The 22,960-nt window shown below is 35.1% G+C and overlaps 1 protein-coding gene across 1 annotated transcript in view; it reads left to right on the forward strand.

Annotated features, from left to right (window-relative positions):
* Positions 1-4,636: 4,636 nt before the first annotated feature.
* Positions 4,637-22,960, forward strand: part of LOC149815364 (AP-2 complex subunit alpha-1-like) — a 124,035-nt gene continuing 105,711 nt past the window's right edge. The window contains exons 1-2 of the mRNA XM_089989408.1: positions 4,637-4,984; positions 15,384-15,515. Coding sequence (XP_089845534.1) covers positions 4,853-4,984; positions 15,384-15,515 — 264 coding nt within the window. The 5' untranslated portion in view covers positions 4,637-4,852. The remainder of the gene's footprint in view (positions 4,985-15,383; positions 15,516-22,960) is intronic.

The raw sequence follows: 22,960 nt of genomic DNA on the forward strand, positions 1-22,960 counted from the left end.
ACATGCTTTAAAGCATTGGAAAGCTAACATTCTCCTCTACAAAATCTTTGTTGAAAAAAAACTAAGATTTGGCAATTTGGTTGGTCAAAAATATGTTGCAAGTGAGTCTTATTTTTTCAAAACTAATTTTTGAGACTTGTTTTGCTCATAACTTTTCACTTCAATGTCGGATCAAAGTAATTTTTGTTTGGTTGGAAAACTTAAAACCTCTAAGTTTTCATGAAAACTCTGGAACGATATAGTTTTGAGAGTCAAATATGGTGAAAACTAAATTTTGGCAAAAAATGAATTGAAATATACTTGAATATTTTATGGGGTTTATGAAAAAGGATTTCTCTCTATTGACTTTGAAAACAATTTTGATAGAGAAGTGTTGAAATTGATTTCCAACCTTATGCAAATGATTCTTTCATAAAGATATCTTTCTCTTTGCATATGAGGATACTTCAAGTTTGCATCCTAAAACTTTGGAATATGAATAAAAAATATAATTTTTGACGAGTCACTCTAGTGAATTAAAAGTGTTGGGGCCAACATCCATGTTAGTTGGGAACCCAAAAAAATGGGTGTCAACATGAATATATCGTGAAAACAATAAATCTTTGTTACCCAATTTTTGAACTAGGTCAAAGCCAGACAACCAATTTTGGACCTGAATCGAGTCAAGACCAGAACTATTATCCCCCAAACTCAATCGTCCTACCCTAATTCGGGCCCAACGACTCATTATATACTCAATCTAGGTCGCCCTCTATCCAGACCACCAAAACTCACACCCACATGGTTATCCAAACCAACCCCAAACCCAACCATACCCATACCAAGCCCAACTCGTTCCCACAATTGCTAACCCACCTAGGTTGTCCTACATGGATCAAAATCCTATGTGGGGACCTACAGTACCCCCAAGTCCACAGGGTTGTTCGAAGCCTTGGTTGCACATTCCTAGTGGTGGAGCTGACAACCGTTGGCACTACCACTAGTGCCACATAAAAGGCAACAAATTCAACTAGAGGCCCTACTAGCTCATAATCGAAGCCAAACTCAGCATCAGTACATCGAGCAAGATGACCCAACAACAGAGTTTGATGATTTGAACAACAATATATTTTTGCAGGAGCACCCACCTAGACAAGTTGATCGATGGGTAGGTCATGATACAGAATGTGTGAGGACCTATGCGTCAAATTGGAGCTTCTAGAGTTTCAAAGCTTCAGCAAGAACCTATTCATGACTTACCCAAAGTCCTAGATCAAATTAAAGAAGATTTGGATCCAAAATATCATAACGAATCCAAATTTATTTTATTGTATCTCCCAAAGCCTATTATAGAATCCATTGACCCATTCATGGAAAAACCCAATTTGAACTTGACCCAAACCTACCAAGTCCAATCCCACGTAAATTTTTTTCATATCCATTCTCAATTATGTCATTCTCAAACCCAATTGGATCTAGTTCGAATTAAGCCACTTCAAGCCATGCCTAGCATCCAAATTGAACTTCTCCAAAACCCATCTATACTCAAAACTAGTCAGGATCCAAACTGTAGTAACCACACCCAAAATCATCTTATATCCATCATGCCTAACCTACGCTTACTCCAAACCTTCAACTTGTCTAAATTGGATCAGTATGAGTTTTCACAGTTAGCTATGTATGAGGTTCCTTCAGAGTGGATCGAGATTTTGACACAATCATTAATTTCAGTTTTGTTTGACCCATTTCACTTTTAATGCATCTCATGTGACTATGGATAATTTGGAAAGAATGTTCTTGTTTTTAGTGTGCATATCCTAGAAGATCATGCTTGGCTCGTTAAGTTTGCAAAGCATCACCGAGACCTGATTCCATATTGTGGGCCCATAACCCACAAGGTAGAATAGAATTGGAAAAAGTGCAAGGGGGATCTAGACTTGAGTGAAGGTTTTTTTCAAGTGGGGAGAATGATGCAGGAGCGGAGCAGAAGACCCGTGTAAAAAAAGGGTCTAACTGAATCTATTTTGGTTAATTGATTTTTTTTTTATTTACTTTGGATCTTAGTTTAAGATCTTGTTTTGGATTTTATGTCATATTGGATCTATCAGATCCATATTGATTCTTGAGTCGTGTTTGAGTTATGGTTTCAAATTGGATCTATCCTAGATTCATATTCAGATTAGGGTTCCTAGGGGTTTCCTATTTTCATTATATTCACTGTAGAAAGCAAAAAGAGAAGATTAATGAATTATGAGTGTTTTTTGTGATTTTCTTTTAATTTTGTATCAATTTTCTGCTTTTCATAGTTTCTTAGTTTTGTAGCTGCACTTTCAAGAGCGATGCTCCTGGCCACTACATCAGTTCTACAACTTAGCAAAGTGAGAACATACAATGCGCCAATAATAGTAATCTGACCCACGTAACAACAAACGGTAAAGCCGAAGGTTACTATTCTCATCAACCAGTTAGTATGACTTTGAAGGTAATATCTATCTTGCATGATTTATTTTGAATAATCATTATAATGTGCTTTCTTTGAAGAATCAAAACAACAAAGAGTTACCAGCCATAAAGAGAATAAACGATCTTGAATTCAGTATATGCAACTATAAACACTATTATAGATTATCTGAACGATAATAGAAACAAAATTATCAAAATAACAAAAGTTAATAAACAAAGAGATGAACAAGTAATAAAAAGAATAAAAGATTTACAATGAGTTTTAGACATCAAATCCAAAAAAAAAAAAGTGATATAGCTACAATAGAGAGGAAGAATAACCACAACAGAAAATAAGTATAAACAACTAATAACTTATACATATAAAATACACTATCCCACTATCTTTAAAAGCAATAAAGAATTGTACAAACAAAGGTGATAATGAAAGAAAATATTGATATGCAAGACGTGTAATCAAAGAATATGTCAAGCTTGCCTATCATATAAACATCAATATGAGCTAAAACATTTCATTAAAAGTTACTGTAAATGTCTATGTTGTCATGATAAAAAATTAAAACAAGTAAAAAAGCATTGTGATGCAAAAAGACAAAAAGCAAACAATATTATCTATCATATAGGTTAAGAAGATTTTAATTTGATTGAAATCAGAAATGAGCCTGATTAAATGAGCCGAGTTTGAGTTGGCTTGTTTATAGGAAAAATACATTTTTTGGAGCAGAAAAAAATATGATTACAAGAAAAATAACATCGTTTTATAGCTAGAAGTAAAAAGATTTTACCACGAAACATATTTTTTGCTAACCAAATAGCTCAATGATGTCTTCTATATATATTACATTGTGCAAAAATATATCTAAAATAAACATTTTACGACTTAACAAGTTGATCCGAGCCAGTGCTTACTGTTCATGTTCAACTTGCCAAGCCAATTTTATGAGTTTTGAGTGAATTCTTTACCAGCCAAGCTCCAAGTGGGTTGACTTGTTTCCCAGCCCTACTTGGAAGAGGATATTATGAAAAGCAACACATTTGTATCAAAATAAAATAATTTTAATGTTCTTGTATTATATTTTAAAAAAATATATTTGACTCACAATATTAACATAATAAAAAAATTATTCAACATTTTAACAATATTTGTATTTTCTGTAGATATAAAAAAAAGGATTGTTTTTATAGCTGTTGATATTTTCGTGAGACGTTGTAAAGAAAAACCAGTTTTTTCAAAATATCGCGGAAGATGTTCTTGAAAAATGCGATTTGTAAATTTGTAATACAATAATATGGGTATCCAGTTAGCTAGTTTAACTAGTCGAACCTGGATTTGGTAATATAATTAATTCTCCATTTATATCCGGATCCGTCAAGCCAGATCCGAGTATTTTAGATTCAGTATCAGTAGTGCCCACATTTGGGTAGGAACGTCAAGGGGTAGGGTCTGATTCGGACCGAGGGAGTCTGAATCTGGATATGATTTTGAGGTGTTGGTACTGGGTCAGAACTATGGTATGATAGAATCTGCCATAAGGAAAACCATACCCAGGCCTTATAAGGATTACATGAACCAGGCCCGGTAAAATAATACTTTTCATCGTTTTTATATTGAAAAAATCCTGGGTCTTAATCAAAACTCGAGTCGGACCCGGGTTTGGTATAAAATTTTATAAATCATACCTGGCTATAATTGGATCCTTTGCCTTCTTTATCGCCAAACCCTGACCCTAATAGTGTTTGGTATGGGTCGGGTCTAGTTTAAACCCGACCCATTGACACTCTTAGATCCGTGCGGTATCCAACCTCTGTAACAAATATCACGAGATTTATAAAAATCTCACAATAATATCGCGAGAATTTGCCTGAAAGTTTAAAACGGCAATTTCTTGTGAGATTTTCAAAATATCGTGAGATTATTAAAAAACATAAACACTGCAATTTAAACGCGATATTTACTTTTTAAAAGGTTATTTATCATGAAAAGCCGTGTATTTTTATTTTTAAATAATTTTTAATAATATTTTATTATACAAAATATTTTTTATATTTTTAATTTATTTTTTATTGCTTAGATTTTGCTGAAAAAATGCTAGATTTATGAAAAAATTACAATTTCTCGCGAGTTTTTGACAAACGAGATTTTACCGAAAAAAACGTCTGTCACTATGTATCCAATCCATTTGCACCCCTTACTTCGGCCTCTGGGATTGCCATCCTCGGTGGGATTCGAACTAGGGACCTTCCCCTACCATTCCAGTCAAGAACTCAAAGGAGAGTCGCCTCTTCTTCTTCTTCTTCTTCAGGGACAACGCGGGGGGAGAAGGCACGATCCAGTCTCTCTCTCTCTCTCTCTCTCTCAAGTCTCTGATTGCCATCTGATCGATCGGATCTAAGGGTGGGGGGAAGGGAGATGGCGTTGTCTGGGATGAGGGGGCTCTCCGTCTTCATCAGCGACGTCAGGAACTGCCAGAACAAGGAGCAAGAGCGGCAGAGGGTGGACAAGGAGCTCGGCAACATCCGCACCAAATTCAAGAACGAGAAGGTTAGGGATTTTCTTTCCTCTCTCGCTCTGATTTCCCCCTATTTTCCTCATTTCCTGCGTCTTCTCATCCAGCGGACTCCCCGTCCATTTCCGGGGTTTCGGCCGATCTCGTTTTCCCTCGTTGATCCGACTTGTGGGTGGATCAATCGTGGCAATTTTTGTTAAAAAAGAACCGTCTTGAGATCGTGCGGTCGATTTTCTATGGGGCCTCGTTTCAGTTGGTTAATTCGTGCGACCGAATTGTATGAAATCGAGATTTCTCGTTACACTCGAAACTGAAATTACGTTTTTCAAGCGGATTTCTGTTTTCTGAGGACATAATTGTTGTTATTTTTTTTTGTTAATATTTGAGTGGCTTTATTTTGTTTGATCTTGCTTGAAATGAAAGAGAGAAATTCGGGTTGCTTCGCGACATTTGATTGTACGCTCCTTTTGGGGTTTTTCCGAGCGTGGAAGTGGGGAATTTCTGCATCCAATATTCTATCTCATTGCTCGAATTTAGTGCGAAAATGTACGTGGGTGGGAAGGCTATCACATACATTGATCAAGGTCTTTGAGTTGTGATCTCGCATGATGCGATTGGTAGTGTAGTACGAGCTTGTTAAGAGAGCCTTTGATGGCTGCACTTCATAGGTACTTTTCGACCGTGGAGATTCACGCCGTTGAAAGGGGGCACGTTTAGTTTTGTGCTGGGAACTCTCATGAACCTCTTTCTTTCCTTTAGGGGTTCTCAGGTGTACTATTTTACCTGGATAGCGAACATGGTACCCTAATATATCCTGTTTATTTAGATGGATGGGTGCACACGCGCCGTTGAGGATGTATTCCTACCAATTTGTCCAGACACCAGAGACATGATTAAGGTCATGGTCTCAGTTTCTAGTATCCTTGTTGCTGCTGCATTCTATTTGTTGCACTTTCCTCCTTGTTATGATGAAAAAGAACATCGGTTCACTGATTAGCACAGACAACTGCGTTGTAGTTTATCATCTTCAATGGTTTACCCCTTGAGCATGCCTGACTTCAGTACATGAAAGCTTGATTTGGAGCTAGTATTCGTCATTCAATTAACTGGTGTAGAAAATTTAGTAATTCATCCCTATCACCTTTTTTTTTATTTTTTTATTGAAAGGCAAGCTGGGGTTAGCCAGACCCCTACCAGATATCTCTTAAGCCCCATGTGGCAGAGGGATTTGAACCTGGGCCTTCAGCTTGGCACATGACCCCGCTTACCACATGGGATACCACCTCGGTGGTCCTATCCCGTTTCTATGAGTTTGCCATTGTGTTGAATTTTTCATTCAATTGTAATTGTAATTTAGACTTGGTTTTTCTGTCAATCCAATAAACCTCTCTTTTTTCTTTTTTCCTTTTTACCTTGTATACACTCCAATTTGTTGGTCTATATACTGCAGTCTTGATAGATTACCTCTGGGTCTTTCTGGAAACAGTTTTGGAGTTTATTCTATTTTTATTTTTTTTGTTTGGACTCATTTTTGTGAGTTGCAACATTATCTTGGAGCATGACCGCTTCCAATAAAGCTTTCATCAGAAATAGTTTTTGATCACCTTGTATGGATATGCTAGGACCAGCATTACAGAATGAACTGCAGATTATCCTCTAATTCTAGCCAATGGGCAGGGATTTTCATTTAGCGAGTGGGTATGAAGTCTTCTGATCCTTACACCAGTTTTGATCGGTTTTATAAACTCTAAATCATGGAAGGATACTTCATTTAGTGGGAACTGCTTAGTGTGTCTTTCCAAAGACCTTATGACTAGGGGCACATAATTGTTTCATTTATAAATGGTTGATGCTGCAGTTTAAGGATGTCTGAAAAGGAAGAATGCTACTCATTTCTGGTGTCATCGGAGAGATGTGGGAGATGTGGTGGGAAAGGATCTGCATTGTTTTTGTTGGACCTTGGAAGTAGCCTTTCCTTTATGAATATATAAATATTAAGGAACTAATCCCATAAAATTACCTCTCTTAAGCCTGCAAAATTGTGTTCTGATTCTATTACTTGCATTGCAAGGCTGCAACGTGTAGCCAAGATCCGTAGCTTTGTTTGCTGGAAAGACCACTGAACAAATGGGAAGAAGCGAGTGTCCTTATAAATGAATGTGCATCTGCCTTTCATGTCATGGTGCTCGAATCTTGTGACTTGCGATCTGTTTGCGTAATGTTGCTACTTTCTATCCTTTGTTCATTTAAGGGGGAGCATTAATACTCTTTCCTCTGCACAGCCCATGCTGGTAGCCTATCTTGTTCCTGTACGTAATGGTCATATGGTGGTACCTGTCTCTTAAACAGAGTCTAGGAGTATTTTTTCAGGTTTTTGTCTTCTTCTTTCAATCCTTATCTGGCTGCATCTATTCGACTTGACACCTAATATAATTGATATGACTGTTTAGTTCATGGAAAAGTTGATGGCGATGGAAGTGGAGTTGAGAATCAGCCTAGGAGGTGGTAAATGTGAAGTCGGAAGAGACAAAGGGGAGTTGATGTGAAGAATTAAAAATCTTTTAGATATCAGAATAAAAAGAATCAAATTTATTTTACTATAGGAACCTTTATTTTAAGGAAAATTTTACTGCATGATCTTAATATTGCAGTCCAAGAGTGCTACCTAAATTCTTGATACATATCATAAATACAGTATTATACGACTTGTGTAACCTGTAAGGTTTTTTTTTTTTTGTTTTCCTAATGTGTAATTACAAATTAATTAATGGTAAATTTCCATAAAAGAAAAACCTGGTTCATGTTAAAATGGATCTCCTAAAGTCATTATTGTAAATATAAATATATATATTTATATACATAGAGATACATTTACATATAATATATTATATGTACATTTATCTCTCTATATATAAATATATATATTTATATACCTTTTTTTATTTTCTTACCCGAAAAGGGTATTCTTGTAATTTCCTATCTTGCGCATATTCCATTTAGAATATGTTGTAATTCTCTTATTTATTTTTTGTAATTCTTTTTTTACTTTTTTTTTATTTAAAGTGCATTGGGGGTCCCCCAATAGAGTCGTTGGGGGCCCCCAACGACTCCTTTGGGAGCCCCCCCTTTGCACCTTTTGGCACTTGTATAAATAGGGGTGTTCCCCCCTTTGTAATGCTCAAGCTTGAGAGTCTCAAGCATTTGTTCTTTTTATCAAATACATGCATTATTGCATGTTTGCTACTTTTACGCTTTTTGCGTATTTTGTTCAAGTGTTGTGAGAGTGTTTTCGTACACTTCTTTTATAAAGTATTTATGCTTGTATGCGTATTGTCTCTTCATAGACAATTTCACATGGTATCAAAGCTTGGTTGGTGATAGAGGATTGTGGGATTCTCTTCTTTTTAAGTGCCTCGAAAAGCGTGCCTTCGGATCTTTGGAGGTTGAAGTGGTGGATCTTGCTTCTCAAATATTTTAGAAGAATCTTGCGCAAGCTAGCATTTGGAATATTGTGTTGGTACGCCATTTCTCCCTTTCTCTCTACTTCATAATGGGCGAAAAAGAGTCTCACTTTACTCTTGGCTTCAAATTGAATGGGTCCAATTATCATATTTGGGTCGGAAACATGGAGGCTCACATAAACGGGAAGGGGCTATGGGGTTATGTGCAAGGCACAATTCTGGAACCGGAACCCAAAATAACCGTGGTAAACGAAAGTGAAATCAAGATTCTTGAATGAGAAGAAAGGGTTAGAGCTCTTGAAGAGTACTCTAAAAAGCACGATGAGTGGGAAATGAAGAATTTCAAGATTCTTTCTTGGTTCTTTTCATCCGTTGAAACTAAGATTAATGCCAACATTATTAAGTTCAAAAAGGCATTAGAAGCTTGGCATTATCTTGAGAAAATGTATACGTCAAGGGACCTATCTCATAAGTATTATCTTCAAAAGAAGGCTCTCTTTCTTACTCAAGGTGAAATGACTATTAGGGAATATTTTGCCGACCTTTCCTCCATTTGGGATGAGCTTGCCATGCTTGAACCAAAATGGAGTGGAGAAACAATTGAACTCTGTCACAAGCAACTTGAAGAAGATCGGTTCTTCAATTTTTTGAATGGGCTAAAGCCCGAATTTGAGCAAATAAGGTCTTCTCTTCTATCCTCTTTTACTTCTCCCTCTCTTGAAGATGTACTCACCAAATTAAGTGGTGAGGAGACTCGTATGAGTTTATGTAAACAAGGATAAAGTGTTCTTGTGGTTCCTTGTAATCATGAAGAAAGTAATGAGGTCAATGTCGTATCAAGACCCAGGAACAATGTAAAAACCTATCGTCCCCCTCATTTTAAACCACAAAATCAAGGTGAAAATGGTGAGCCAAGAAGAAGAAGGGACTATAGCAAAATTATTTGTCATTTTTGTAAAGAATCCGAACATATCAAACCCATATGTCCTAAATGGAAAAAGCTTCTCGCAATGGCTACCACCGGTGTACTACAAAAGGAGGAGGTATCATCAAGTGGGTCACTCTCTTTAAATCAAATAGTGGAAGCCTTTCAACCTCTACTCAAGGGAGCTACCTCCGGTGTCGCCGTGTCTACTTCATCTCTTCCAGGTAAAGTCTCTTGGCTTTTGGACTCCGGTGCATCCTTTCATATGTCCCAAAACATGTTTTCACTTTCCGATTTCTCAAAAAATGTTTCTCCCTCTTTTGTTTCCACTGCGGATGGAACCTCTCTTGAAATTAAAGGTATAGGTAATTTTGAAACTCAAGATTTCTTTATTCCAAAAATTAGATTTATACCTAAACTAAACTTAAATCTTCTCTCTGTTTCTCAACTCTCGGACCATGGTTGCGATATTAAGTTCTCTTGTGATAAATGTTTAATACAGGATCGCCGATCCGGGAAATTGATTGGGGAAGGCTTTAGAAAATGAGACTTATACTATATGGAAACTCTTCAAGTTCCAAAATCTTTTTGTAATGTGGCCCAAAACAAAGATATAAATATATGGCACAAAAGACTTGGTCATCCTAATATCACCAAGTTGTCTTATTTACATTTTGCAAAAGACCTATGTAAAAGTTCATTTTCTTGTAATGATTGTATTCTCGAAAAAATGCAAAGTTTACCTTTTGAGCAAAGAACTATGTTCTCTTCTAAAAATTTCGAGATTGTTCATTCGGATGTTTGGGGACCCGCACTTGTTTCTTCAAAAGGAGGCTTTTCTTATTATGTCATTTTTGTGGATGATTTTTCCAGATATTCGTGGATCTATTTTCTTAAGTTCAAACATGAAGTTTTTTCGTGTTTTAAAATCTTCCATTCAATGATCAAGAATCAATTCAACAGTAATATAAAGATATTTAGAAGTGATTCTAGAGGGGAATATCTCTCCAATCAATTTAAAGTATATCTTGAGGATCATGAAATTGTCCATCAAAGGTCTTGTCCTAAAACTCCTCAACAGAATGGGTTGGCCGAAAGAAAACATAGGCACATCATTGAGACTACTAGGACCCTTTTTATTTTCCAAAACATTCCTAAAAATTTTTGGGCAGAAGCAACTCTTGCTTCTGTTTATCTGATAAATCGTTTTCCATCTAGGATATTAGGAAAAATATCCCCTTTTGAGATTTTATATAAGCTTGAACCTGATTATAATAGGTTACGAGTTTTTGGGTGTAAGTGTTTTATACTTACGGAGAAGAATGACAAACTATCTCTCAAGGCTATCCCTTGCGCCTTTCTTGGATATTCCGAAACTCAAAAAGGGTTTCGTTGTTATGATCTTCGAGATGATAAGTTATATATCTCTAGAAATGTAACTTTTTTGGAAAATGAAAGTGACTTTGAAAAAAATGTTTCTCAACAAGAAAATTTTGATTATTCCTTCCTATTTGACCTATTGTCTAGTAATGATGATATATCTAGTGATGATGTATCATCAAATCATGATGAGGAAAATGATGGTGACATTGGTGAACATAACTCACTCAATGAACAAGAAAGTAGATTTTCAAGTGATCCAATAACTTACTCTCGTAGAAACCAAGACACCTTTAGAAGTGCTATTGACCAATATAGTGAGCTTGTTCCTACTATCGATCACCGAAGATCTGAAAGGAATAGAAGACCTCCAACTCGTTTTGTTTCTTTTGATTCTTTCTCACCCCGATATAGGGCTTGTCTTAGCGCCATTCACTCTTATTTTGAACCAAGAAATTTTGAAGAAGCTAAAAAATGTATAGAATGGCAAGAAGCTATGCAAAATGAACTTAATGCTCTTAAAAAGGCTGAAACTTGGGATTTCCAAACTCTACCCATAGGAAAGAAAACTATAGGTTGTCGTTGGGTTTTTAAGGTTAAAACTAAGAGCGATGGATCTTTTGAAAGGTATATGGCTCTTTTAGTTGCAAAAGGGTATGGGCAGGAGTATGAAATTGATTATGAGGAAACTTTTGCCCCTGTAGCCCGAATGGTTACAGTTAGATATCTTATTACTATTGCATCTATTAAAAAGTGGAACATTTTTCAAATGGATGTGAAAAATGTTTTTTTAAATGGTGATCTTAACGAAGAAGTGTATATGGATGCGATGCTCCACCAGGCATGAAGATTCCTAAAGATAAAGTTCTTCGTCTTCGTAAGGCCCTCTATGGTTTGAAACAGACCCCCAAAGCCTGGTATGACAGGTTTACCAGTGTAATGCTGAAAAATGGCTTTTCCTCATGTTATACTGACACTGCTCTATTTACTAGAAGATCTAATGCAGGAATTGTGATTCTATTACTCTATGTTGATGACATGTTAATTACAGGTGATGATGTTCAAGGAGTCAAGGGTATTAAGTCCGTCTTGACTTCAAAATTTGAGATGTCAGACTTGGGTTTTCTGACATATTTTCTTGGAATTGAGGTTGCCTATTCACAACGTGGTTATTTTCTATCTCAGTCTAAACTTGCTTGTGAGATTATTGACAGATCACGAATTTCTGATGACAAAGTATGCGAAACTTCTGAAGTCGTGGGATCAAAAATGAAGATTGACGACGGTGTTCCCCTAACCGATCCTACTCCTTACAGGCAGTTGGTAGGCTCTTTAATGTACCTTAGCATTACTCGACCCGACTTGTCACATGCTATTCACATCGCCAGTCGGTTCCAGCACGCTCCTACAACCGTTCATATGAGTGCTGTCCTTCGCATCATCAGATATTTGAAGGGAACAATAAATAAGAGAGTATTTCTATCTTCTTCTTCTGAATTAAAATTACTTGCTTATACTAACTCAGATTGGGGAGAAGACCCTAGTAACCGTCACTCCACCACTGGTTTTTGTGTTTTCTTAGGTGAATCTTTGATCTCATGGCGATGTAAAAAGCAACAGAAGGTCTCTTTGTCATTCACTGAAGCCGAATATAGAGCCATGACATCTACCACCATGGAAATTGTATGGATTCGACTTCTTTTGGAAGATATGGGAGTGGTTGTCGAAGAACCAACAAAGCTATGCTGTGACAATAAAAGTGCAATCTATATTGCCAAGAACCACACCTTTCACGAGCGAACAAATCATATAGAGATGGACTATCATTATGTCAGAGAAGAATACTTGAAGAAGGTCATTGATCTACCATACGTGACGTCTGAGTATCAACTTGCCGACTTCTTCACAAAAGCTCTATGTTCGCCCAGATTTCATTTCCTTCTTGACAAACTTGCGGTTATCACACCGTAAGTTTGAGGGGGGGTGTTAAAATGGATCTCCTAAAGTCATTATTGTAAATATAAATATATATATTTATATACATAGAGATACATTTACATATAATATATTATATGTACATTTATCTCTCTCTATATAAATATATATATTTATATACCTTTTTTTATTTTCTTACCCAAAAAGGGTATTCTTGTAATTTCCTATCTTGCGCATATTCCATTTGGAATATGTTGTAATTCTCTTATTTATTTTTTGTAATTCTTTTTTTACTTTTTTCTTTTTCTTTTTTATTTTATTTGAAGTGCATTGGGGGTCCCCCAATAGAGTCGTTGGGCCCCCCCAACGACTCCTTTGGGAGCCCCCCCTTTGCACCTTTTGGCACTTGTATAAATAGGGGTGTTCCCATTTTGTATTGCTCAAGCTTGAGAGTCTCAAGCATTTGTTCTTTTTATCAAATACATGCATTATTGCATGTTTGCTACTTTTACGCTTTTTGCGTATTTTGTTCAAGTGTTGTGAGAGTGTTTTCGTACACTTCTTTTATAAAGTATTTATGCTTGTATGCGTATTGTCTCTTCATAGACAATTTCACAGTTCATGCATGTCAAATTGATTTATATGTTAGTTGGAACTTGGAATTAATGTCTTAATAACTAGTATGTAGAAAGTAACAGATGAAATTTGATGTAAAATCTATGGACCTAAGTTATATATCTTCTACAACATAAGAAACCTTAATGCCCATAAAAGACAATTTTGGGGTTTAGATCAGAGTTACCGGAAGCGCCTAGGTAAAAGGGGAAGCGCGAAACGTCGCGCTTCCGAAGCGTGAGGGGAAGCGTCCCCCTTTTATGGGAAGCGCACTTCCCTTTTATGGGAAGCGCACTTCCCTTTTATGGGAAGCACATTTCCTTTTTATGGGAAACGCGCTTCCCATAAATGGGAAGCACACTTCCCCCATGCTTCCCCCTCGCTTCCCCATTTTTTTCATTTTTTCGCTTCCTCCTCGCTTCCGGTTCGCTTCCGGTTCGCTTCCGAGACGGTTCGAAATTTTCTTCTAAGTGGTTCCCCGCTTCCTAAATTTTTGAAAGTGCCTCGCTTCCCGTATCGCTTCCCGCCCCCGCTTCCTCGACTGGTAACTCTGGTTTAGATATCTATGTCACAAATATTGCTGATATTTGGAAAATATTGCCTATTTTGGAAGAGTATCATATAAAAGGTTTCTTGTAATAATTTCATGCTATTTATAATTTATTTATGTTCTTACTTTTTTTTTTTAATTTTTATATATCAGTATTTCCTAAATTTTTTTCCAGAAAAAGCAGTTTTTTCCAAAATATCATGAGATATTCATTCACCAAATTTTCCCTGGAAAGAGACTTGTGACATTGATGGGCACAATATATGTTGGTTGCAAACCATAGAATCTTCATGACAGAAAACTATTACATGAATACTTTTGTCCAGATCATGGGTAGGCCATGTACTTGATTTCTAATAAAATCAACACCTTATGAAGTAGATCCATGAGAAGACAAGACAAAAACCTATGATATCGTCAATAACTATAATGTTGTGGACATTAACATTATGGAAAAGAAGCGATTGATTTAAAATACCCAAGAGCAGGTACATTGCATATGATCACATTTATTCTTCTTGTAACCAGAAGAAAACATCTTATGGTTTTGGTTGTACTGTTGTAGATGTTAAATTATAAGTATCAATGTACATATATATATTTGTATTCTCTGTATGTAAACTGAAATACCCATCAGGGGTATTTCAGTCATTTCACTATGTAATAGGTGTCAGTCCTTTAGGGACTGACTTGTCGTTTTTATTTGTTAATTTTCTGTTTTTCTTTTTTTAGTTTTTTTTTTTTACTTTATAGCTGTTGGGCTGTTCCAACTAGCTGTTGGGGCTGGTCCAATGGCTAGTTGGGCCAGCTCCCTTGTGTCTTGGACTGCCTATTTAAAGGCACTCACTCTCTTGTAGGAAGACAATGCTTTCTTAAGCATTTTATAAATCTGATTTTTATTTTTTTGTCTTTTGTGTTGGCCCTTGGTGGCTATTGTGTGCATGTATTGTGCTATTAAGTTTATTCTCACTTTGTGATTGTATTGTTCCTTGGTGGACTAGTGCTTGTGCACTCTCTTTGTATTCTTTTTAACCCTCATTGGGTTATCTCTTGTACTTCCGCTTGTTTCATTTCAGTAGATATATTCTGAAATAAATTACTTGAAAGGCCTTCAACATTACGAAAATAGAAATATCCTTTTTGTGTTTAAATTGAAAAAATAATAGGTCCATATCATTGTGTCTAAATTATAGAAAATAGATCCACTTTTGTCCATTAAGTAGAACAATTGCATTCCATCTATATTGCTCATCATTCCTTAATATTGGAAGCATATATATTGTTTTTTGGATGTATTGTTCCTATTGTGGAAATGATCTGTCTTGTGAAGTGGGCTTTAGAAGTCCCTTGCTCCAGAAGTAGCTTTTTATGGAGGAGATCTTCCAAGGAGACAGTAGTTTATAGTAACTATAGTTTAAAGACTCAATTTATTCTCTTGAGTTCCATGACTTCTGTGTGGTATGCACGCATGAATGTTGTGGGTCTTCCTTTTTTATTGATATTTTAAATGCCACAAAAAACATTAGAAATGTTGTATTATAACTTGTATCTTTTTTTTCCTTTTATAGGGTTTGACACCTTATGAGAAGAAGAAATATGTGTGGAAAATGCTTTATATCTATATGCTTGGGTATGATGTAGATTTTGGTCATATGGAGGCTGTTTCTTTGATATCTGCTGCAAAATATCCAGAAAAGCAGGTAACATGTTTCTTGTTTGTCTTAGTTATATCTCTTGGATTGTCTTGCATATTTTAGTGCAAAACCCAAATTCGACATCTCAATGAGTTGAAAATCATGTATAGTATATGTATGATACACCTCTGCCTCTGTTGCTTTAAAATAAACTTCTTATCTCCTATACTTTGTGAAAAGTGGCTCTAGAGTATAGTTAACTTTAAGAAATTTATTTGGTCCGTATGATATACTTTATATGTATTGATTTTGAATAATCTCTTTTTCTTCTATATTATGTGAAAGGTGACTCTACAATATAATTTAGCTTTAAGCAATGTCATAAAAAAGTATACTGGAATTTATCAGAAGGGCCAGGGATATGGGTGTGTACCACAGTTAGCAGGAACCAAAATGGATACAGGAAGTAGTGCGTGAAAGGAATGGTAAAAAGCAGCATAAGGCATGAAGCACGATTCACTTTGGAAGCGTATGAGAAGCGAAAAAAGAAACATGAAGGAAAAAAGTGAGAAATGAAATAAATAAATAAATATGAAAAACACAAAAAATAAGGGGGGAATGAGGGGGAAGCAAGTCTTACAAAGAGGAAACTAGAGGGAAACAAAGGAAAAGCGAATGGGAAGCAATAAGAAAGCGAGTTGAGAAGTGAGGGGGAAGCACATTCCCATTACTTGGAAGTGAGTTTCCCCACACTTCTCTTCCAAAGCATGCTTTCGGGGAAGCATGCTTCCCCATCCCTAAGGGTGCTCCCAGTAACTATGGTGTATACTGTATGGTATTATATCGTGAGATACAGAAAATGGTCATTTAAAAATAACATAAAATAAAAAATATGCAAAAATAAAACCCAAAAAGTAAAAAAATTAGAAAAAATCATAGAATGTAATAAAAAATAAATCAAATATAAGCATTATGATCTATTAAGCATAGATATACATTATTAAAACAACGAAATGTTATGTGACAACTAGCAAAACAAAATATTTACTATTAAATAGTCACATTAAATAACAAAATAAAAGAAAAAAAGTCCAAATCTACCTAAATTCATCAATCACGCTGAAAGCAATAATAAGAGGATCTTCTTCTTCTAAGTCATTCCCTCCTTATTTAGCTCTAGCGAGCATAATCATTGCCTTCCTTCTTAAGTTCAACATCCAGTTGCCACCAATTTGCATCACCATTGGGTATGCCCAGTTTCTTATTGCACCCACTCATCTAATATGTCAATATTGTCGATGCTAATAGCGTCGTAGCAACTCCTATGGGATTTCTTCAATTATTTTTGTATTTGTCTACAACATTCAAACAATAATAATTATAATATGTATACCAATATAAAAGCTAATAAAGTTATAAATTAAATTTAATAACATATATTTTAATTGTTACCTTTGCCTCAATCTCATGTTATAGGCAACAAATATAAGATAATTCAATTGTGAGTGCTCAAACCTAGTCCTTTTCTTGGTGTGAATGTGCTAAAAAAACTCCAATTTCTCTCGCACCTGCTATCACTGGATTCAGTGCACCCCTGGCTCAATATATGCTAAGCAAATATGGACAATGGGAGAGCATCTCCACCAAACCTACTGCACCACTGGTTTAAACTAAACAAAAGGAAACAAAATATCAACCTATAATTCATAAGAATGACGCTTACAACACAAGAAAACATAATTAACAACAACAACAGCAATGCCTTCATCCCAAACAATTGGTGTCGGCGATATGAACCAAAAAGAAAATCATTTTGGGTCCTCCACATGAATCCTTCTCCTCCAATCATTTCTATCCAATGTCATGTCAAGAAAACATAATTAACAATAAATAATTTTAAATGCATACCTAGCCACAACAAGCTATGCAAATGGAGTGTGTTCTTTGATAAGGGTTACACATGTAACTCTATATGAATGGTTTCATTCACCTTTTCATCTGGATTCAGAGTTTCATTGGTATTTTAGATAGCCTTCCTCATTTCCTTATCCTCTACATATGTGGGGGAAGAATTTGATACAGGGTTTCAAGTAATAGGCAACAACATGAATGTCTTGATGAAGTTGGCCAGTCCATCTCTTGATCTTTGAATCTGACTCATAAGTATTTTTTCTAATCTGTGAAGTTGTCTCTAATGTGTTTATTTGCCTTGTCCATATCAGCACACAAATAGGGCATAGCTGGCCTCTCATCAGTGTCTACTTTCCTCAACACTTCCACAAGCGGTACAATTTCAAAACATACTACATCCCTTCCAAAACTCTAAAGCAAATATTATTTCTACCATCTCAACCCCAGTTGTCTTGATGAATGACAAGGCTTTGTACGGTCAAATCATATGTAGCAAGCCTTGTCAATGCAAGTCGCTCCCCTGATGAATTTCTTCATCAAGTTTAGCTTTTATGAATGAATATGTTTACACTTTGTCATTTTCTTGTATGTGTCAATCACATAAATAACTCCATCCATCTTCCCAATGTTTTTGAGTATGAGATCAATGCACTGCACTGCACATGGACACCAAAAAAAAGCTTTTATAGTGATCCTAAACCATTTTTCAGTAGCTTTGAAGTTTGTTACATTATCGATAATAACTGAACCACATTAGAATATCCAATCTTCATCTCCACCAAAGTAAATATATTGGCTGACTTATTCACGGTCTTTGACCTGTCTGACATATCTGAAATTCCACTAGAGGGGGGGGTGAATAGTGAAATACGATGCAAGTTGATATAATAAAAAATACAGCAATAAGGCACAACACAATAAACAAAAGATTTATACTGGTTCGGTCAAAACCCTGACCTACATCCAGTCCCCAAGCAAACCACTTGAGCTTTCCACTATAACATCCGAGTCACCGGATAAATAGTACAACACCCTCTTTCACAGAGGTCTTCTTCTCTCAACAGAGAAGGACAACACCCTCTTTCACAGAGGTCTACTTCTTTCAACAAAGAAGGAATACAGTGAATAACAGAAAGTTACAATACTTCCTATAGAACCTTCAGGATGATATGAATGCACAAATGAAGGATTCTCAGAATGTTCTGTTTGTCACTCAGAAGATACTCTTTGTCAAAGAGTTATTTTTGACTTTTTCTCTTTCTTTTCTCTCTTTCTTTTTCTAGGCTCTCTTTCAAATATCGAATAGGTATTTTTCTCGTTGTAAGCTCACTTGTCTATTCCATTCCCTTCTATTTGAATAGTTCATTTTAGTGTGTATTTATAGCTTAAAAAAGTAGTCGTTGGCCTTTTTGAAATCGTAGCCTTTTTGAGATGTGAAATGTCACGTCATTTCAAAAAAACATCTTTAGAGGAATTCGAGAAAGTCTTCTTTTCATAAAAGTATAATATAGGGTACACTAGTCGTTGTAATATTTTAGGTAATACATATTTTATGTAAAAAGTTTATTTCTTACAATAGTACATTGAACGTTGGATTGTAGGTTGTCATGTGGTTTTGTCTTTATCCTAATTAATGATTTGTGGTACAGTAGGTACTTCTTTACTTTAAATGAGTGTAAGTACAATGAGTGCTTTGAGATATTTATTTGTACATAGTCATGTCAAGTGTTTTCTTTATGTTGTGGTTTTCAAAGTCTACAGAGAGAATGAAGACTACAAGTTAGTCGACATTCTTGAGAAGGATATTTAACAAGGATTCTTTACAGAAGGTATTTAATGCTATACAAAGAGAATGATGACTTTAAGTAAGTCGACATTCTATGAGTTTGTAAAAAGGTAACTAGAGTCTTTTTCAAAACAAATTATATTTGGTTTCTTTTGTGTAGCCGATTTCATGTTTTGTCTTTTTCCTATATTTGAAATCATTTCTTTAAAGAATGTAACTAGAGTCTTTTCAAAACATATTATATTTGTTTTCTTTGTGTAGTCGATTTCATGTTTTGTCTTTTTCCTATATTTGAAATCATTTCTTTAAAGAAGGTAACTAGAGTCTTTTCAAAACATATTATATTTGTTTTTTTTGTGTAGCCGATTTCATGTTTTGTCTTTTTCCTATATTTGAAATCATTTCTTTAAAGAAGGTAACTAGAGTTTTTTCAAAACATATTATATTTGTTTTCTTTGTGTAGCCGATTTCATGTTTTGTCTTTTTCCTATATTTGAAATCATTTCTTTACATGTTGTCTTGTATATGATATAAGGTACAATTATTACATTTTGAAATCATGTCAAAATACCTTTTTCATAAAGGGTTGAAAGAAGGTACAATTATTAGTTTTCAAAAAGGAGCTTTTTGAAACTATCATATACTTTTATGAAATAGCTTTTATGAGTGAGTATGTAATATGCAATATGCATCCTTCTGAAGGTTCTGTTACAAATGATTCTAAAGAAGAAAGAAATCTTCAACTTGAGGAAGCCGATATCTTTAGAAGGTCTTTAGGAGTGCATGGCTCAACAAGTTTTTTCTTCAAGGAGTATGATTGCATCATAGTTGTACTTGAACAAGAGGTCTCCATCCTTTTTGAGTGAGATATCCTTGCATCAAATACTCGTTAGATATATGGCAAAACATATCCAGTCATTATATAACATTTTTCAAGAAGACATATTATCATATCATATGAAATCAAATAAGACACTGTATCATATTATGTGACATCAAAACAGAGTTTCTCAACATTCTCCCCCTTTTTGATGATGACAAAATATGCTCCCCTTGTCAAAAAGACATTATGCATAGAAATAATAATATCATAAAATATTGAAAAATGTTTAAAGAGAGAGTATTTCTCCAATAATGGAGACAGGTTTTCTCCCCCTTTGTCATAGACAAAAAGGAAGGGATCAGAGTATCAGAGTTATTACAGACCAAAAGTGATTAAAGTTATTACAGTCCAAAAACAAAAAAATAAGTTTATTCAGAACCGGATGAGGGGTGAAACTTCCGAAGTAATGCATCTTGGCCGATTTGTAGTGATTTGAAGGCTTGATGCAGAGATGCTTGATTTTTGAGAAGGAGATCTTGAGTGTTCTGAACATTGACAAGGGCTGAGAAGATGTCAAATTCAGAAGTTGCTGCTGGATCTGCTTCTTGAGGTTCGTCGTCGTAGGAGTCTTCTTCATGAAGAGAGGAAGCATCAAACGTGCGGTTGGAGTGGTAGACGACATCGGTTTCAAGCGGGATTTGGAAGTATTGAAGAATGAGGGTTATGAAATACCCGAACGGAATAGAGTGAAAGGAACGAAAATTAATCATGTTATTGAATATAACACTGGACCAGTTGATGGGAAAGGGACAAAAGATCGCATAAAGAAGAAGGGAGATTTCATTTGCAATAAATCCCCTAGAAGGCAACTTGGGTACTATGTTGGAGGAAAGAATTTTTGACAACAACAGAGCATGAGGCTTCAAGTTGCTTTCATGCCATGGAAAGTGGGTAGAACGAGTGGAGAGGAGGACCTTCTTAAACACAGTTCGATCGAGAGGAACTATGTTAGGGAGCTCAATCCCAAAGGAAGAGATATTCAGGATATGTCCTAACTGAGACAAGTCGAAGGAGAAGATTTTTCCATGAACCATGGAAGTGATAGAAGAGTGATCGAGGTCTACAGAAAGGTTTGTGTAGAATACTTTGATGAGATGAGGATAAATGGGCATTAATCTTGGAGAGGCTAGGACATGAATAAATTCAGAGAGTAAAGATTGTAAATCAAATGTTGGAAAGTCTTCGAGATGGACTAATTTACCTGGTTGGATGGTCATCGAGTTTATGGAGTGATATGTGTGAATGAGATCTGGAAATCTCAATTCCGTTGATATCGGATGAGGAAGAGGATGCCATTATAGGGGTTTGAAAGAACGAGCAAGAGAGAAAGACTTGGAAAGGAGTAAGAGTTTGTAAGAGAATAGAGAAAATCGTGGGAATGAGATATGAATCAATCTAATAAATAGAAGAAGAAAAATAATGGTGATAAGAAATGAATGACATTGGAAGTGAAGGATTTTTAGATTTTAGTGGAAAGAGGAAATGCGTGAGTTGTAAAATAAGAGACTTGTGAATGACAAATCAAATCAAGTTCGGAAGATAGTGTATTATATTAATGAAGATATTAAGAAAGACATAGTTTTGAAATAATTTTTTCTATATATGTAACAAATTTTCTATGGGCAATCTTGTTGGATAGTGAGAAGAGTCATGAATTGAGTATGGAGTGTCATATTAAACGTAAGAGAAAGAATGATTCAAGAGTTTTTAAAGATTTTCGTGAAGATCATGAAGAATAGAGAGTGAATAATGGCCTAATAAGAACAAACAACTTTTTCAAAGATTTACTTTATGTGAAAGCATTCCAAAATCGTGAAGAAGGAGTTTAGAATAGGACAAACATGAGAGTATGAGAAAATGCAATAATTTCTTATTTTAAGAAGTGTATATTTTGATATACGTGAAAGGAAATAGGTCATAGGGTGATCATGTGATGTGTACTTTGAAAGATATGACATTTTTGAAAGAAAAGAATGACTTAAAAAATGTGTCATGATTAATGTGTCTTCACATTTGTAATTTTTATGAGTATACGTAAATATGAGACGGACACACTTTGACTATGAATAGTGGTAAGAGAGATGATGAGACAAAAAGAGAAAGAGTCAAAAATATATTTAAAAAAATAAGAATTGATAAATGATAGATTAAAGAATGAGAATAGTCATGGAAGAGTCGGATTCAAAAATAAAAAATATACAATAAGAAAATGTAATCGAGAGATGAAATGAGGAGACAAAAGATATTCATGAGTGGAGAGTAATAATTGCTTATATAAGAAATATTTTTATGGATATGCGTGGAAGGAGTAAGAGTAGTCATAGAGAAAAGTGAGATGACATATATGGATTTTCGAGTAGGATAGGAATAAAAAAAACAAGAAAAAAGTTCATGATTGATATGAGATAAAGGACATAAAATAAAGTTATGATTGACATGAATTAATGTTTAATTGATAAACATATTTTTAAAGAAACTCGATTGGAGGAAGTTCATAGAGAATAAAGTTAAGTTTTAACTAGTAAAGGAGTTAAAATCACGGATTGAAAAGAATGGAGGCTTAATTCGTATGAGAGAGAGAGAGTACTAAAGGTACTAATGAGAATAATAAAAAATGAAAGACAAGTTTTTCGAATACTTTTTCATAAGAGGTGTGAAGGATGAAAGGACGATAATAGATTATACTTAGGATATGATATAACAGATGATGTAGTAAGATTTTACGTGAAATATGACAGTTTTATTTTGAAAAAGGTGGTGAAGAAAATAAGAAAGATAAACACTCGATTTATTTACCATAAAGTTTAGTGAAGTGTCTTAATAGGAGGAAAGGAAGTCATGAAAAGGGATATATCACTTGAAAAAATAACATAAGTGAGGAACACAATATCATGTTGAATCTCGGATAGCTTATCGTAAGAGAGGTTTTCA

The sequence above is a fragment of the Nuphar pumila genome, chromosome 15 (assembly GCF_984573655.1).
Source record: "Nuphar pumila chromosome 15, dmNupPumi1.hap1.1, whole genome shotgun sequence".
Classification (NCBI taxonomy): domain Eukaryota; kingdom Viridiplantae; phylum Streptophyta; class Magnoliopsida; order Nymphaeales; family Nymphaeaceae; genus Nuphar; species Nuphar pumila.